General features: G+C 36.8%; 1 protein-coding gene across 16 annotated transcripts in view; it reads left to right on the forward strand.

The window, feature by feature from the left end:
* The window catches only part of WDPCP (WD repeat containing planar cell polarity effector), a 516,387-nt gene that overhangs the window by 407,968 nt on the left and 88,769 nt on the right, over window positions 1-19,650 (forward strand). For 7 of the 16 annotated variants that reach the window (XR_015136726.1, XM_086326364.1, XM_086326360.1 and 4 more), the window contains 2 exons: window positions 2,507-2,609; window positions 3,729-6,139. The exons of 2 other annotated variants lie outside the window; for them this stretch is intronic. Coding sequence is in view for 11 of the 14 variants with exons in the window: in XM_086326364.1 (XP_086182490.1) it covers window positions 2,507-2,609; window positions 3,729-3,820 (195 nt within the window). In the remaining 3 variants the exon portion in view is untranslated. Of the gene's footprint in view, window positions 1-2,506; window positions 2,610-3,728; window positions 6,140-19,650 lie in introns of those variants that run through there. 7 more of the 16 variants (XR_015136725.1, XR_015136727.1, XM_086326371.1 and 4 more) reach the window with 1 other exon arrangement.

The raw sequence follows: 19,650 nt of genomic DNA on the forward strand, positions 1-19,650 counted from the left end.
ATCAGAACTACAATGAGATATCATCTCACAGCTGTCGGAAGGGCCATCATCAAAAAACACAAATGACAAATGCTGGCAAGGATGTAGAAAAAAGGGAATCTTCATATACTGTTGGTGGGGATGTAAATTGGGGAAAACAACATAGAGTTTTCTCATAATAACTAAAATAGAACTACCATTGTTGCTATTCAGTCACTAAGTTGTGTCCAACTCTTTGTGACCCCATGGACTGCAGCATGCCAAGGTTCCCTGTCTTTCATCGTTTCCCAGAGTTTGCTCAAACTCATGTCCATCAAGTCAGTGATGTCATCCAACCATCTCATCCTGTCATCCCCTCTCCTCCTGCCTTCAATGTTTCCCAGTGTCAGGGTCTTTTCCAGTGAGTCAGCTCTTCACATCAGGTGGCCAAAGTATTGAAGCTTCTGCTTCAGCATTAGTCCTTCCAGTGAATATTCAGGGTTGATTTCCTTTAGGATTGACTGGTTTAATCTTGCTGTCCAAGGGACTCTCAAGAGTCTTCTCCAACACCACAGTTCAAAAGCATCATTTCTTCATTGCTCAGCCTTCTTTACAGTCCAGCTCTCACATCATACACGACTATTGGCAAAGTCATAGCTTTGACTAGATGGACCTTGTCGGCAAAGTGATGTCTCTGCCTTTTAATATGCTGTCTAAATTTGTCATAGCTTTATGACCCAGAAATTCCATGCCTGAGTATATATCTGAGAGAAACAAAAGCGCTGATTTGAAAAGATACATTCACCCCAGTGTTAATAGCAACACTATTTACAATTGCCAAGATACAAAAGTAACCTAAGTATCCATCAACTGATGAATGGATAAAGAAGACTACACCACACACACACATACAAAACAGAATACTTCTCAGCCCTCAATGAGATTTTTGCCATCTGCAGCAACATTAATGGACCTGGAAGGCATTATGCTAGGTAAATAGCATTGATAACTCAAGGACTGTATAAAAGGCAGGCTATATTTGGCTAGTAAGCCATAGCTTACCAACCCCTGCTATATAAAGTCTATATTCCCAGTAAATATAAACGCGTGTCTCCCCGCCAAACTTTGCAACCAATAAGTAACAACTTTAAAAAAACTGTGCAGTTTGAAATTACATTTTTCAACTTTGAATATTGGGAAAGTAAAATATCTTTTCATGATTATGAAAGTGAAAGTCGCTCAGTTATGTCCAACTCTTTGCGACCCCATGGACTATAGTCTATGGAATTCTCCAGGCCAGAATACTGGAGTGGGTAGCCTTTCCCTTCTCTATGGGATCTTCCCAACCCAGGGATTGAGCCCAGGTCTCCTGCATTGCAGTTGGATTCTTTACCAGCTGAACCACAAGGGAAGCCCAAGAATACTGGAGTGGGCAGCCTATCCCTTCTTCAGCAAATCTTCCCTACCCAGGAATTGAAGGGAATTCCTAGGGTCTCCTGCATTGCAGGTGGATTCTTTACCAACTGAGCTATCAGGAAAGCCCTGATAGCTCATGATTATAGGCCATTTATATTTCATCATTGAAACTTGTTCGTGTTCTTTTTACCATTTTATTGCAATAAAATTCTCATTCCAACAATCATTTTGTGTACCAAAGATTTCTAAGTCTTTTTTAGTAGCTCTGTCTACTTGTTTAGAATTATTTTCCACTGCATTCTCTCACACATCAAACATTCCTTCCGTATTGAAAGACCTGTTATTGCCTGACAGAACTGTGGTTTTTCAATCTTCTCTACATACACATGTCAGATACCATTCATTGTCTGTTGGCTTACCTCCATTTTCCCTTCAGGTATAACTCTTATTTATCCTTCAAAACATAGATCAAGGATCAGTTCCTGCTCTTTGGTTCCATACCATTCTTAACCCTGCCATAAAACCTATCACACTAAGTTATTAGCTGTTGTTTACAGTGGTCTTTCTCCCTACTGGACTCAAAGCTTGTTGAGAAATGGTATTGTAATTGACCTCTCTTTCCACAACAGTGCCTGGCACTTAATAGGCACTGATTATCTGTTGACTGAATGAGTTCAAGATAATAGTATTAATAATATTAACAAAGTAATATGTAACAAGTGCATAAATATCAGAGACAATTTGTGTAATATTCCTTGTAAACTGCTTATCATAATGAACAATTGAATTTTGAAGAAGCTATCTGAGATAGTAAAATTTCATTATAGAAAACCGCAACTAAGATTTTTATTCCCTGATAAAACTGAGTATGCTGAACATTTAACAGCTTGTCTTTTTCCCTAAAGACTCAAAATAATTTATTTAAATAACTGCCACTAGTTATAGCCAGGATTTGCAATTCAAGAAAATTTGCTTGTACTAGAAAACTGAGAAAATTAAAATATAAAAAAGAATGTTCATCAGCCATGTCTGTTTTGTAATCTGAACAGTAAGTTCTTTTTTTCAAAATCTCATTTGTAACTTGACTAAGATTCATTTTGGATTAATGTTTTATTTTGCTGTATTTCCAAAGGACATCCATTACCTTGCACTAGATAAGGGAGAACTAGCACTAGCTGAAGTGGCAAGAAGGAGAGCTAGCGATATTGATGCAGAATCAATAACCTCCGGAGATGGTAAGATTTAATGCTGTTTTTTTAAAGTGCTTTTTGTTTTCATCAATGCTTATTTGGTATCACTTCTATTTACATTTGTAGGGCATGGTTGGTTAATTTGAATTACTTTTTCTGTAAATACAGTGTCTTTAAAAAAAAAGAATTAAGCTTAGGTAAATAGTACAATATGGATGTTTAAGTTGAAATTGTGTTCATCTGTAAGTGACTCTTAAGGTAACTGAAAAGAAATTTTACTGGCTGCTCACAGTAAAGGGTATAGACTGCAGATTCAGTTTAAAAAAGTTACCAAACAAACAACAAATAGCAACAACAAACCTTAGAGAAAGTTATTTCCAGAGTTGCCACATTATATTTAAGTATATTAAGTTATATATTATTGAATATTTATAATGTTTAAATATTATTTAAATGTCTAGTTGTTGAACAAAATTTTGTTTTTTTTTAATTAAATTTTTATTTTATATTGGAGTATAGTTGATTAGCAATGTTATGTTAGTTCATGTGTACAGCAAAAGTGATTCAGTTATACGTATACATATATCCATTCTCTTTCAGATATATTCCCATATAATTATAAAATATTGAGTTCCCTGAGCTATACAGTAGGTCCTTGTTATTTATATATTTTATATATAGTAGTGTGTAATGTTAATCCCAAAGGCATGAAATTTCTGTTTATCAACTTTGTATCCTAAAACTTACCCACTTATATCCTCTAGTAGTTCTCTGGTAACACATTTAGGATTTTCAATGTATGGTATCATGTCATCTGCAAAGAATGGAAGTCTTCTTTACCAATTTGAATTACTTTTCTTTTTTTTCTGATTGCATGGTTAGGATGTACAAAAGTATGCTGAATAAAAGTAATGAGAATGAACATTTTTCTCTTGATCTTGATCTTAGATGAAATGCTTTTCAGTGTTGAGAATTTTAGCTGTGAGTTTGTCATATATGGCCTTTATTGTTGAGGCAGGTTCCCTCTATGCCCACTTTCCATAGAGTTTTTATCATAGATGGGTGTTGGATTTTGTCAAAAGCCTTTTTTATTCAGCTATTGAGATGATCATAAGGTTTTTATTCTTCATTTCTTAATGTGGTGTATCACTGATTGATTTGCAGATATTGAAGAATCCTTGTATCCCTGGGATAAACCCCACTTGATCATGGTGTATGATCCTTTTATTGGATTTGGTTTGCTAGTATTTTGTTGATGACTTTTGCATTCATCAGTGATACTTGTCTGAAATTTTCTTTTTTGTGTGGTATCTGTCTGGTTTTGTTATCAGTGTAATGGTGGCCTAGAATGAGTTTGGGAGTGTTCTATCTGCAATTTTTTGGATGATTTTCTAAAGGATAGGTGTTAACTCTTCTCTGAATGTTTGATTAAATTAATCTGGTCCTGGACTTTTTGTTAGCAGGTTTTTTTTAAATCACATTTTCAATTTCAGTACTTGTAATTGGTCTGTTCATATTTTCTATTTCTTCCTGGTTCAGTATTGGAAGGCTAGCCATTCTAAGCATGTGTCCATTTCTTCTAGGCTGTCCATTTTGTTGGTATATAATTGCTTAGTCTCTTAAGATCCTTTGCATTTCTGGAATGTCAGTTGTACCTTCTTTTTCCTTTCTAATTTTATTGATTTGAAACATCTCCTTTTTTTTTTTCTTGAGTCTTGCTAGAGGTTTGTCAATTTTGTTTATCCTTTCCGAGAACCAGCTTTTAGTTTCATTGATCTTTTCTATTGTTCTGTTCTCTATTGCATTTACATCTGTTTCGATCTTTATGGTTTCTTTTCTTCTAGTAACTCTGGGTTTTGTTTGTTCTTTCTCTAGTTGTTTTAGGTATAAGATTAGGTCCTTTATTTCGGATTTTTCTTCTTCCTTGATGTGGGATTTTATTGCTCTAAACTTCCCTCTTAGAGGTGCTTTTGCTGTGTCCCATAGGTATATCAATTATGTCCATCTGGTCTGTCATTTAAGGCCTGTGTTTACTTATTTTCTGCCTAGAAGAGCTTTCCATTGATATAAGTGGGTGTTAACATCCCCCACTATTGTGTTACTGTTCATTTCCCCTTTTATAGCTGTTAGCATTTGCCTTATGTGCTGAGGTGTTCCAGGAGCTTCCCTGGTGGCTCAGTGATAATGCACCTGCTGATGCTGGAGGTGCAGGTTCAATCCCTGGATCAGGAAGATCCCCTGGAGGACGAAATGGCACCTTTTGGTATTGTTGCCTGGAGAATCCCATAGACAGAGGAGCCTGGAAGAATACAGTCGGTCCATATGGTCTCAAAGAGTCAGACATGACAGAGCTCAGTCCAACTCTTTGTGACTCGATGGACTGTAACCCACCAGGTTCCTCTGTCCGTGGGATTTCCCAGGCAACAATACTGGAGTAGGTTGCCATTTCCACCTCTGGCAAATCTTCCCAATCCAGGGACTGAACCCACGTCTTCTGTATCTCCTGAATTGCAGGCAGATTCTTAACTGGCTGAGTCATCAGGGAAGCCTGATGTTGGGTACATATATATTTACAATTTTTATATTTTCTTCTCGAATTGATCTCTTGATCATTATGTAGTTTTTCCTTATCCCTCATAACAGTCTTTATTTTAAAGCCTATTTTGTCTGATATGAGTATTAAAAAAAAAAATCATGATTTTTTTTAATCCCCACTTTCTACCTGTATGTGTCCCTAGATCTGAAGTAGGTCTCTTGTAGACACATGTATATGAGGTTGTTTTTTTTTTTTTTTTTGTATCCATTTAGCCAGTCTGTGTCTTTTGGTTGGAGCATTTAATCCATTTACATTTAAGGTAATTGTCATATGTATGTTCTTATTGCCATTTTTTGTTTGGATTTGTTCTCTCCTCTTGGGATTTGATGACTATCTTTAGTGTTGTGTTTGGACTGCTTTTTCTTTATTGTGTCTGTATCTGTTGTAGAATTTTGGAGTGTGGTTCCCATGAGGTTTTAATATAGCAGTCTATATATATGTATAAAGATTGCTTTAAGCTTCATTTCAATTTCAAATGCATTTCCAATGTTCTGCATTTGTACTGTCCTCATGATTGCAGGCTTTGTCATATGTGTCTGTGGATGCTTTCTTATTTTTACTGTATATTTGCTTTTACCTCTGAGCTTTTCCATTCATAATTTTTTCTTGTTTCTAAGTATGACCTTTTCTTTTCCACCTAGAGAAATTCCTTTAGCATTTATTGTAAAGCTGGTTTGGTGGTGGTGCTGAATTCTCTTAGCTTTTCCTTGTCTATAAAGCCTTTCATTTCTCCATCAGATCTGAACCAGAACCTTGCTTGGTGTAGGGTATTCTTAAAAGGGGTAGATTTTCCCCTTTTATCACTCTATTGTGCCTCTTTCTTCTGGCCTGAAGTTTCTGCTGAAAAATTATCTGATATCTTCAAGGATATTATCGTGTACATTATTTGTTGCTTTTATTTCATTGCATTTAATATATTCTGATTGTCTTTTCCTTGTTTAATTAATATGTCTTGGCTTTTGTTTAATTAATATCCTCCTTGCGTTATCCAGCCTGAGACTCTCTGCACTTCCTGGACTGGAGTGAGTGTTTCCTTTCCCATGTTAGGGAAGTTTTTGGCTATAACTGTCAAATATTTCCTCAGGTCCTCTCTCTCTTCTCATTCTGGAACCCTTATAATGCAAATGTTGGTGCATTTAATATTATCCTGTGGCTCAGATGGTAAAGCGTCTGCCTACAATGCGGGAGACCCGGGTTCGATCCCTGGGTCGGGAAGTTCCCCTGGAGAAGGAAATGGCAACCCACTCCAGTATTCTTGCCTGGAAAATCCCATGGACAGAGGAGTCCAGTAGGCTACAGTCCATGGGGTCGCAAAGAGTTAGACATGACGGAACGACTTCACTTCTTCACTTATAAGTCTCTGAGACTGTCCCCTCATTTCTTTTCATTCCTTTTTCTTTACTCTATTCTGCAGCAGTGATTTCCACCACTCTATCTTCCAGCTCACTTATTCATTCTTCTGCCTCATTTATTCTGCTGTTGAGTCCCTCTTAATTTTTCATTTCAGTACTATATATTGTTCATTTCTAAGTCTTCCAGCTCTTCATTAAACCTATCTTGTATCTTCTTGTTTTGTTCTTCCATTCTTTTTCCAAATCTGACATCATGTTTACTTTCATTACTCAGTTCTTTTTCAGGTAGATTGCCTATTAGTTGTTCTAGGTTTTTATCTTGTCCTTTGTTGGACCATACATCTCTACCATCTAATTTTGTCTAACTTTCTGTGTTTGTGATTTCCTTTCCACAGGGTCATAATTCCTTTTGCTTCTGATGTCTGCTGCCAGGGGGTTGAGGTTGGTCCAGGAGCTTGTGCAGGCTTCCTATTAGGAAGGACTAGTGCCTGCCCACTGGTGGGTGGAGCTGGATCTTCTCCCTCTGGTGGTCATGTCAAGTGGTGTGAGCTGTGAGCTCAGGTGGCTGGCTGTGAGCTCAGTACAACTTTAGGCAATCCATCTGCTGATGGGTGGGGCTCTGTCCCACTCTGTTGGTTGTTTGGCCCAAGGCATCCCAACACTGGAGCTTGCAGCTGTTGGCTGTAGCCAGGTTTTGGTGCCAAAATGGTGACCTTATGCCAATCAGTATTCCCTGGGGCCTCTGCCACCAGTGTTCTTGCCCCCAGAGTGAGCCACAGCTGATCCCTGCTTCCCCAGGATACTCGCTAAAACCTGCAGGTCAGTTTAACCCTGGCTCCTATGGAGTCACTGGTTTGTGCTGGTTCCCAGGGCACATGAAACCTTGTGTGCGCCTTTCAAGAGTGAACTCTGTTTCCCCCAGTCCTGTGGAGTTCCTGCACTCAAGCCCCACTGGTCTTCAAAGCCACATGCTCTAGGGGATCCTCACAATGCCAAATCCTGAGGCTGGGGCGCCTGATATGGGGTTCACAACTCTCACTCCTGTGGGTGAACCTCTGGAATATAATTATTTTCCAGTTTATGGATCGTCTACCTGGTGGATATGGGATTTGACTGAAGTGCTCCTACTTTCTAGTTGTGGCATCTTTGTCTTTGGATGTAAAATATCTTTTTTAGTAGGTCCCAATCTCTTTTGTCAATGGTTGTTTACCATTTGGTTGTGATTTTGGTGTGTTCATGAGGAGTGAGCCTAGGACAATGGGGGCAGCAACTGTCATCTTACTGCAGGTCTCATAGGGGCAGCAGTGGCCTGCGCATTCTCGGGACAGTGGTTGGTGACTTCTTGCAGGTCTTGTAGTGACAAAAAGGGTCTGTGCACTTCTGGGACATTAGGGGCAGATGCTAGGCCATCTGCATGGGTGAAGGCTTGGTGCTGAAGCTCAGGCTTCAGCTGTCAGACCTGGGATTAGATTGGCTGTTGCAGATATAGGCTGGAGTGTGGCAACAGAGGGTAAACTCAGAAAAGCTGGGACTCACCAGGGAGGCAAGGAGCCATTATTTGGGGGCATGTTAAGAAAGGGATGGGTGTAGACCTTCACACAATAAGTAACTCAGTAAGTATTTGTTGAATGAATGAATATGTGAATGCATGAAGAGTTATAATACAAAATTAAAACAGGAAAAGGAGAAAATGAAAAAAAAACAAGTCAGTGATCAGATTGTTTTCCAGGAGGAAAGTCTCTGAAACATAGAGATTTTGTATATCCCTGTACCAGTCCAGACTGTTTTTCTTCACAAAACTGTTACCTAATAGGACATCCTCTACTTTTTCTTCAAAATTTCCTTAGCTCTTCATGCACTATTCCTTACCATATGAACTTCACTGAGAATTAGCTTGTCAAGTTTCATGAAAACTTCACAGGTATTTCAGGTGAAACTGCATTAAGCTAATATTGTCATCCTTATAATGAATATTCCTGTCATGAATGTGGCACCTCTCTCCTTTTATCAGGCCTTGAACCCTCTTCAGTGATGTTCATCAATTTCTCATAATTGTCCTGCACATCTTTTATTAATATATATTCCTATGACCTTATTTTCTGTGATACTGTTTCTTTTTAATTTAATGATTTTCAATTTTAATGATACATTTGACATATAATGTGTAAATTAAGATGCACGATGCATTTTTGATACTTATATATGGCAATGTGATTATTATAATTGTGTTGGCTATCACCTCTATCACATCACATAATTACCATTTTGTTTTTGTTGTGAGGAATATTTAAACTCTACTCTTAGTGATTTTTAATAAACCAGTATAGCACTATTAACTATAATCACAATGTTGTACATTAGATCCCCAGAACTTATTCATCTTATAACCGGAAATGTGCACCCTTTGTCCAATATCTCCCCAGTTCCGCTACCCCTCACTCCCTAGTAACCATCAGTAATTTTGTTTCTAAAAGATGAGCTTAAGATCTACATGTAAGTGATATGGACTTGCTTTGTCTCACTTATAATGCTTTCATGATGCATCCAAGTGGGCACAAATGGCAGGATTTCCTTTTTCTCGTGGTTGAATAATATTCCATTGTGTGTAATTTAAACAAACACACAACCTCTTTACCAGGTAAATGTAATTGAGGGACATTAAGTTGTTTCCATGTCTTGGTTTATGTGAATAACACTGCAATAAGCATGGGGGTACAGATATCTTTTCAATATTTCTGTAATTGCCTTTGTATATCCAGATGTGAGATTTCTGGATTGTATGTTAGTTCTATTGTTAATTTGTTAAGTTCCATACTGTTTTTCTCAAAAAACAAAAAAACAGTATTGGCTGTACCAGTGTACATTCTACCCAACACTGCACAAAGGTTCCTTTTTCTCATGTCATCATCAACACATTATCTCTATTCTTTTTGATGACAGCCATTCTAAAAGGTAAGAAATGATAACTCACTGTGGGTTTGATTTCCATATTCCCTGGTTAAAAGTGGTATTGAGCACCTTTTCATGAACGTGTTGGCCATCTGGATGTTTGTTTCAGAAAAACGTCTGTTCAGGTCTTCTGCCAATATTTTCATTGTTTAAAACTGTTTCTTTTGCCACATAGAAGCTTTTAAATTTAGATATAGTCCCACTTATTTTTATCATTGTCACTTGCTTTTGCTGATGCTTAAAAAAAAATTGCCAAGACCAAAGTCATGGAGCTTTTCCCTGTGTTTCCTTCTAAGAACTTTATGGTTTCAGTTCTTTAGTTTTTAATTCATTTTGAGTCAGTTCTTGTGAATGGTGTAAGATATGGGTGCAATTTCACTTTTCTGCATGTATTTATCCAGTTTTCCCACTACCATTTATTGAAGAGACTACTCTGTCCCCACTGAGTGTTAATTCCCTTGTCAAATATTAGTTGATACATATGTGTGCATTTATTTCTGACTATCTGTTCTGTTCCATTGCTCTGTGTGTCTGTTTTTATCCCAGAACTGTACTGTTTTGATTATTACAGCTTTATAGTATAGTTTAGAATCAGGAACTGTGTTTTCTCCAGCTTTGTTCTTTATCTGGATTTGTCTGTTCAAGGATTTTTGTGGTTCCACACAAATTTAAGGATTGTTTTTCCTATTTCAGTGAAAAAATGCTACTGCAATTTTTTATTGGGGCTGCATTGAATCTATAGATAGTGTTGAGTGGTATCGTCATTTTAACAGTTTAATTCTTCTAATTCATGAATATGGTCTATTTTCCATTTCTGTCATTTTCAATTTCTTTCAAAGACATTGTTTTCAGTGCATCGATCTTTAATTTCTATGGTTAAATTTATTCTGCTTTTATGCAATTATAAATGAGATTGCTTTCTTAATTCCTGTATCATTATCTATTACTAGTATATAGAAACTCAGCTGGTTTTTGTGTACTGATTTTGTATTCTCTAACTTTACTGCATTCTTTTATTGGTTCCAACATTTTTTTGGTGGCATCTTTATTTTTCTATATCTTTAGTTTTGGACTTCCTTGGTGGCTTAGATGGTAAAGCATCTGCCTACAATGCAGGAGACCTGGGTTCAATCCCTGGGTTGGGAAGATCCTCTGGAGAAGGAAATGGCAACCCACTCCAGTACTCTTGCCTGGAAAATCCCATGGACGGAGGAGTGTGGTAGGCTACAGTCCATGGGGTCGCTAAGAGTCAGATACCACTGAGCCATTTCACTTTCACTTTTTTAGTTTTCTACATATGTCATCTGAAAAATAAGACTGTTTTACTTCTTTTCTGAATTGAATGCCTTTTACTTATTTTTCTTGCCTAATTTCTGTAGCTAGGACCTCCAATAAAATATTGAATCAAAGCAGTCAGGGTAACATGAGCTTCATTGTTAGTGCCTTCAGTTCAGTTCAGTTGCTCAGTCGTGTCCGACTCTTTGCGACCCCATGAATCGCAGCACGCCAGGCCTCCCTGTCCATCACCATCTCCCAGAGTTCACTCAAACTCACGTCCATCAAGTCCGTGATGCCATCCAGCCATCTCATCCTCTGCCATCCCCTTTTCCTCCTGCTCCCAATCCCTCCCAGCATCAGAGTCTTTTCCAATGAGTCAACTCTTCGCATGAGGTGGCCAGAGTACTGGAGTTTCAGCTTTAGCATCATTCCTTCCAAAGAACACCCAGGGCTGATCTCCTTGAGAATGGACTGGTTGGATCTCCTTGCGGTCCAAGGGACTCTCAAGAGTCTTCTCCATCACACAGTTCAAAAGCATCAATTCTTCGGTGCTCAGCTTTCTTCACAGTCCAACTCTCACATCCATACATCACCACTGGAAAAACCATAGCCTTAACTAGACGGACCTTTGTTGGCAAAGAAATGTCTCTGCTTTTGAATATGCTATCTAGGTTGCTCATAACTTACTTCCAAGGAGTAAGCATTTTTTAATTTCATGGCTGCAGTCACCATCTGCAGTGATTTTGGAGCCCAAAAAGATAAAGTCTGACACTGTTTCTCCATCTAGTTCCCGTGAAGTGATGGGACTGGATGCCATGATCTTGGTTTTCTGAATGTTGAGCTTTAAGCCAACTTTTTCACTCTCCTCTTTCACTTTCATCAAGAGGCTTTGTAGTTCCTCTTCACTTTCTGCCATAAGCGTGGTGTCATCATCTGCATATCTGAGGTTATTGATATTTCTCCTGGCAATCTTGATCCAGCTTGTGCTTCTTCCAGCCCAGCATTTCTCATGATGTTCTCTGCATATAGGTTAAATAAGCAGGGTGACAATATACTGCCTTGACGTACTACTTTTCCTATTTGGAACCAGTCTGTTGTTCCATGTCCAGTTCTAACTGTTGCTTCCTGACCTGCATACAGGTTTCTCAAGAGGCAGGTCAGGTGGTCTGGTATTCCCATCTCTTGAAGAATTTTCCACAGTTTATTGTGATCCACACAGTCAAAGGCTTTGGCATAGTCAATAAAGCAGAAATAGATGTTTTTCTGGAACTCTCTTGCTTTTTCGATGATCCAGTGGATGTTGGCAATTTGATCTCTGGTTCCTCTGCCTTTTCTAAAACCAGCTTGAACATCTGGAAGTTCACAGTTCACATATTGCTGAAGCCTGGCTTGGAGAATTTTGAGCATTACTTTAGTAGCATGTGAGATGAGCGCAATTGTGTGGTAGTTTGAGCATTCTGTGGCATTGCCTTTCTTTAGGATTGGAATGAAAATGGACCTTTTCCAGTCCTGTGGCCACTGCTGAGTTTTCCAAATGTGCTGGCATATTGAGTGCAGCACTTTCACAGCATCATCATTCAGGATTTGACATAGCTCAACTGGAATTCCATCACCTCCACTAGCTTTGTTTGTAGTGATGCTTCCTAAGGCCAACTTGACGTCACATTCCAGGATGTCTGGCTCTAGGTGAGTGATCACACCATCGTGATTATCTTGGTCGTGAAGGTCTTTTTTGTACAGTTCTTCTGTGTATTCCTGCCACCTCTTCTTAATATCTTCTGTTTCTGTTAGGTCCATACCATTTCTGTCCTTTTCAAGCTCATCTTTGCATGAAATGTTCCCTTGGTATCTCTAATTTTCTTGAAGAGATCTATTATGTTGCTTTGTTATATCTAGGATATTTTGCCTGTGTGCTTTAAGATTTTCAGTCCTGCTTACAAGAAGGAGAAAACAGAAGGTAGGCACATTCTTTTCTTGTTTAGGGTACAACCCCAGGAGTTGTTACACACCACCACTTCTACACATATCCCATTGGAGAAATCCTAGTCACAAAAGTACACCCAACTGTAAGAAAATCTGGAAACTATGTTATTTGAGATGACCATTTACGCAGCAAAAAGAAACACAGCTAAAAGCAGTTGCCACTTGAGGGAAAGCTACCTGTTCATCTGTTACACTGAGTTTTGAAGAATACTATTTAGAAGAAGAAAAGCAAAATGGGAGAACTTCTTTTATATGATCCTCATATGCACAGAAATAAAGTGATTTAAATGAACTGAACTGAAAAACCTATTTCAAAAATTATTCCCAGATACACATAATATGGCTGTCTATATATTAAGAAATTCTTCCAAATGTATTATATTTCCAAATACACTCATCATATATGATCTTTCAGATACCATACTATAAAAGGCTGAAGCTTTATAATTTCCAAAGCTGAAGCTTTGCCATTTCCTTTTAAAATATATTTTTAAATTCTGATATGAAAGGTTATTTGTGCATAATTTTGAACTTTAGAGAATATCAAGAACTTCCCTGGCAGTCCAGTGTATTAACAGTGGTTAACAGTATTAACCACTGTTAATTAACAGTGGTTAACAGTATTAACCACTGTTAATTAACAGTGGTTAAGTATTAACAGTGGGTAATGCTCTCCTGCAGAGGGCACAGGTTTGGTCCCTGGTTGGGGAACTAAGGTTCAGCATGCCACATGGGATGGCTGATAAAAATTACTCATTATCACCCAGAGACAACTGATAATGTTAGTCAACTTAATTTTTTTTTCTTATGCATATGTTTAACAAAACTCATTTATCTTCCTTTTTGTTACCAAGTGGTATGTTGTGTCTACATTCCCATGTCATTAAAAAACATTAAAAAGCCTCGTTTTTAATGTTTTCTTATTCCTAAATGCCTTACTGATTTTACTATAAAATCATAGTACCATTGTAAAAGTGTATAGAATTATAGATGATAAAACATGAAAGATTCTTTTATACTTAAAATCTCATTATTAATATAAAATTATTCTAAAATTAAGCTACAAAAGTTTTTCTTTCTACAAACAATTTTAAATGTGGTTAACTGTTTACCTACGTTGTAGTTGCGAGGCTATATTACTTGTTTGATTAACGTGATACATTCAGGCCAATCCACTTTTGGCTCCACTTTACCTATTGTCTATTTATTGTGTCACAATATCAGTTTTGACCTATACCTTCCTACCTCTAGGCATCTTTGCCTAAAAATGCAGCCCTAAACCCATCACAATTATAAGCACATCAAAGACTATCTTCTTTGCTTAGCTGCAGAGATCTATACAGGACTGTATTACATGTGTAACTTAGACATAAAAGTTTTCAGTAAAATTCCTAAGCATGATTATCCAACCTTTACTTTCTGTGGTGACATAATGTTGTCAATCATAGAATGTGACATATTAATACCAATTTTTAATTACCTTACATAAAGATTTTTTTTGTTAGATGTGGACTTTCAGGTTATACCTTTTTATGATTTAAATATTTAACATATTTTTGAATTCTAATATACTAAATCACAATACTGTGAAACAAGATGTCTTTTTTTCAGAATTCTCCTACTCATAAATGAACAGTAACCTAGAAAAAGATAACAATAATCTTAGATGCAAACATTAAACAATTTGGGCTTTAACCCAACTTTTTCTCTTTTTCAACGTCTCAAACCTTCTCTGACTTATTTATTAATTAGACTAGTTAACCGTGCTGATCCAGAATAGAATTGTTCCCAAATAAATTTTTGCAAGTAAATAATGAAGAATTTTGCCTAAGGATTGATATGTTATAGTAAAAGTAACTAATTAAACCATGAAGTTAAGAGTAAAAAGAATATGTGCTAACCTGGCTAGTATGGAGTACAGCAAAAATACCTTGTATCAATAGTCCCCAATTGTAGACAGATGGATTCAGGCAGTTTTTATGCTACAAACTTTAAGAATACTAAGGTGGTCATCAAGAAAGACTAGCCCTAGTTTGGCTAAACTAGTCAAGACTAACCTTCTGACAAGTCACTTTTGGGGATCTCAGTTTGCTCATCTGTAAAATAAGATAACTAGAAGAGTCTTTTCAGCACTAAAATTCTATGCATATGAGTACATATAATTAAACAAAACCCAAATTAAAATGCTATATACAACTATGGGGAAAAAAATCATTTTTGCATAGATGGTTAAGAATCCTCCTGCAATGCATGAGACTTGGGTTCGACTCCTGGACTGGGAAGATCCCCTGGAGGAGGGCATGGCAATCCACTCCAGTATTCTTGCCTGGAGAATCCCCATGGATAGAGGAGCCTGGCAGGCTACACTCCATGGGGTTGCAAAGAGTCAGACGTGACTGAGTGACTAAGCACAGCACACCCAGTGGTACAAATAAATTTGAATATTCTCTTAGAGGGTGAACTGCTTTATTCAAGAATGCTTTTGAATTAAAGCCTCTTAAATACTGACTTTAAAAGACTTACTTTATTTTGAAATTTACTCGAGCATAAGATGTAATATCAGGAGCAAAGGAGTCCAAGCAAAGGAGCTAATATAGAAAGAATAATTTCTAAATAAATAGAATGATTTCACATATATTTGCCAACAAAAGTCACAAAATTATTTAACTTTAGATCTGACTTTGGACTTCTTACAGATATTTTACATGTATTAAGTTCTCCATTCAGAATTTATATCAATTCTTCCTTTTACTTTTACTATGTCCCCAAGATGTCTCTTTGCACACAAAAAATATTTTTTATATTGTTGGTGTATAAGTTTGAGTTAAAATCATACATCTTCCTTATCAAAATGAGGTGGTATCTTTAGCTAATATTGTAAAGTAAAAAAAAAAAAAAGGATTAAATAAGACAATGAATCTAAAAAAAATTATCTTTATAGCTTACAACATGGCTTCATATAACCATAAATCTATGTTCTCAAGGGGAGTAAGAGAAGAATCAGGGTTTTTCTAGTGACATAAAGAAAATAAAATGCCCCTCATGCCCAGGTCTAATCATCCTACAATTTGCTGTGAGGTAGCATTCCATTTAAAGCTGATCTACTCCAGCCTCCACCATAGACATACACACCTCTCAAGAAATATATGTGTCAGGAACTTGTAAAGTATTCCAGTGATGCACTATGACTAACACTTCCCTTGTGACTCAGCTGGTAAAGAATCCACCTGCAATGCAGGAGACCTGGGTTTGATCCCTAGATTGGGAAAAGGGAAAAGCTACCCACTCCAGTATTCTGGCCTGGAGAATTACATGGACTGTATAGTCCATGGGGTTGCCAAGAGTCAGACATGACTGAGCGACTTTCACTCACTCACTATGACTAACTCCAATGGCCTTGCAAGTGCTAATTAAGGCTATCTCCTCCCAGTTCCAAGTTCAAGGATATCATGTTGGTAACTCAAAACTGGCTATGGTAGAAATATTTTACACCACAGAAATCAGGAAAATGGTTGGTTTGGGGGCTTTTGTTAGGTTTGGTTTTTGAAGAGCTGGTTGTTTGTCATTTAATAGCACATGACTGAGGTAATCCCAGGTTATGGTTCCTGTCAGCCAAGTGTCCACATATCAAAGATAAGACCTGTAACTGTTCCTAATTGTACAGCTCCCAGAAATGAATTTTTAACTTTCATGAATCCTTCTCCAGATGGATATGAGAGAGAGTAAGGTCCATATGCTGGGTAATTTATTGCTTGTCTTTGAACCTATATAGCACTATTGTTCAATAGTGAAGTGAAGTGAAGTGCAGTCGCTCAGTCGTGTGCAACTCTTTGCGACCCTGTGGACTGTAGCCCACCAGGCTCCTCAGTCCATGGGATTCTCCAGGCAAGAGTACTGGAGTGGGTTGCCATTTCCTTCTCCAGGGGATCTTCCCAACCCAGGGATCCAACCCAAGTCTCCTGCATTGCAGACAGATGCTTTAACCTCTGAGCCACGAGGGAAGCTCAGCCACATACTTATTAACCTTAACTTTTCTACATGTTAAAAGTACATCTCAAATTACACGTTAAATTTTCATCAGAAATACTTTATCTGTATTTAGAGTTCATAGTTTTCAGTTGAAGAAGTAATTTCAGGTACCCAAGTTGGTCCATACATTCTTAAAAAGTTTTCACAATTACTGACGATCAGTTTTTAAATTTAAAATTTTTAAATAGATGAAATTTAAAAATTAGTTCCTCGGTCATACTAGCTATGTTTCAAGAGTTCAGTAGCCACCCATAGTAGTAGTTCCCATACTGGACAGTGCAACTATAAAGCATCAGCACCTCAAAAGTCTTGAAGACCCTTGAGCCTTAACACTGTGCCAGTGTGATGTGTGGAATCAAATGATTTATTTAACTCTTCAGTGCTTTAGTTTTCTGAGACAACAGTAATCTTAGAGGAATAAGCAATTAATAATCAACTATTTAATCACAGACATTCTAATGGTTGCTATAATCATTAAATCACTCACATGATAGAGCAGCTGCCATTTGTGGCATGTCAGGTTATTTTAAAACCAACTCATCAAGCAAGCAGTAGCTCATTTTGAAGAAGAGCTTAACCTTGTTAGATGTTAGTAGCTAAAAATGCTAAGCATTTATAGAATTTCTTTAAAGGACTTTACAAGATTAACTATAATTAATCTTATAATAATGTATTGTTCCTGTTAGTGAATTCCTGAGGTTAAAGAAGGCCTTTCTGTACAACAAAAATGTTCAGCAATTTGTCATATATTCTATACTACAGTGTATATAAATTCAAGTCTTAATATCTCACTCCTAAGAGATGAACAAGAAAAAATGTTCACCTTAAGTAACTTTTCTGATCCAGACTACAATAAACTAATCTCAACACAGAAAAAGTCCTTTTGTAACATTCATCACTTGTGTACTGTCTGTGAAACAAGTACAGCTTTCTTGATTATATGAAAAAGATTTTAAAATCCCATTTTTATGGTACTTAACCTCTAAACTGCCATCAGAACCATAACACCACCATCCATTTTCATGCGCCTTCCCATTTTCTAAACACTTATCTGCATCATTTTATCTTAGCAACCCTAAAAGATACACAAGACAGATGTTTTGTTAATTTTTTGAATGAAATTTGAATGAAATTCAATTGAATTCAATGAATTCAATTTTGAATGAAATTTTGAATGAAATTCAGAGAGGCTGAGTGCCTTGCATACATATTACATAGTGATCCATGCAACAGCTAGAGCCAGAATTCAGGTCTTATAATTTTAGCCACTGTTTATCAAGTGCATACTTTTAGCTGGTGAGTATGTTGAACACTGCATTATCTCACAGTAATCTTATATCTGTTTCACAGATGAAGAAAGTATGATGCACAAAGATTGTTACATATAAGTCCTTTCTGAAAGCATGTGTTCTTCTCTACTGTGCTGAGTCCAGAAATGAACTATTATCAAAGCAGGAGAATAAAAGAACTAATCTTCATCAAAAACAAAAATTACTATAGACTAGCACACATTACTTGCCCAACATAGTGCTATGCTTGGCAATTACCATCATGTTTCATATTCATAACAACCAAACAACCGTTAAGAGTTAAGTATTAGTTTTCCCATTTGTAAGTAAGGACAGAGACTCAAAGTGACAGAAGCAGAATTTAAAACCATTCCTGTTTGACTCCGAATCTTATACTCTGAACCACTCTGTCATTCTGCTTCTGAATTGCTAGTTCACTGTAATCTCCCATATATTTCTTATTGCCTAATGTTACTTATTTTTTGAGTTGTTTTGTCTTTTGTGGGGTGGGGGGCTGTCATTAAAAAAAAAGATAGGTTTACTTTGTCATCTTTGTTTACTGAATTATCCTAACAATGCCAAAAGTGAGTACTTGTACCATTTTCATAGCATTATGCAGTAAAGTAGCTTTGATCAGTGTGTCATACAATCTCTATAATAACTTTGAGCAATGAGCTGGCAGATTATAGTACTACTATGGAACTGAATTTCTCTACCTTAGACTTTGAGCTCTAAACAGTTGCTTCACCTCTTCAGTGGTAAGCATCAGCAATTTCTCCAAAGTTAAAGGAAATTGACTTGTTTGTTAAGTGTTTTGATTTAAAGTTGTATTTATAATAACAAAATATGAGATATAAGACTAAGCATTATTACAGTAAAATTTCTTACAGTATAGCTAAATAATTTACATTAACAGAGGCCATGAAGTGTGGGTGAGGAGTGATTTCTTAAGTCAAAAAACTTTTTTCTTATGGACTTCTCATTTCACATTGCCTTAATAATCAGAAACACAAGTATTTAGATCTTCTTAACACTTTTTCATGACAAATGGTTTGTTAACCTGAGCACGATAAATACTTCTGGGGCAAATTTCCAGTTAAAATTCAATTGGTTCTTTTTTATTTTCTGGCTAAATTCCACAATTAGGTAGTTACTGTGTTCCTGGTAAGATTGCCTCTAAGAAGGAAGTAAAACAAGTTTGTGCATATACATACATATTGCACGGTCAAAAGTGAAGACAAAATGTGAAAGAGAAGCATGTTGTTTCTAGTAAAACTCATTCCTTATCTAGAATTAGGTGTACTCATAAATATAGGTACTGTAAGTAAAGATGGCTGTTTCATTTTTTATAAAATTTATAGTTTTTCAAGCTAATAGTCTGGATATTTGGAATGTATTCATTTAAGCAGAAGAAATAGCTGGCAAATGTTTTATGTCAGGTGGTATGCATGCTGTTTATAACCTTTCTTCTCTTTATTCAGTGTAAGGTAACTAGATGTGACAGCGTATGACATATCACAGAGATGACTCAGTCAGGAACTGCAAGAAGTCAGAAAAACAGTACCTTTTAAAAGGGCCTAAATAAATAGTACTTAAAGAGTGTAGTATAG

This window comes from Bos grunniens, chromosome 11 (genome assembly GCF_055505025.1).
Source record: "Bos grunniens cultivar Pamir isolate PY7600 chromosome 11, Bosgru_T2T1.0, whole genome shotgun sequence".
Lineage (NCBI taxonomy): Eukaryota > Metazoa > Chordata > Mammalia > Artiodactyla > Bovidae > Bos > Bos grunniens.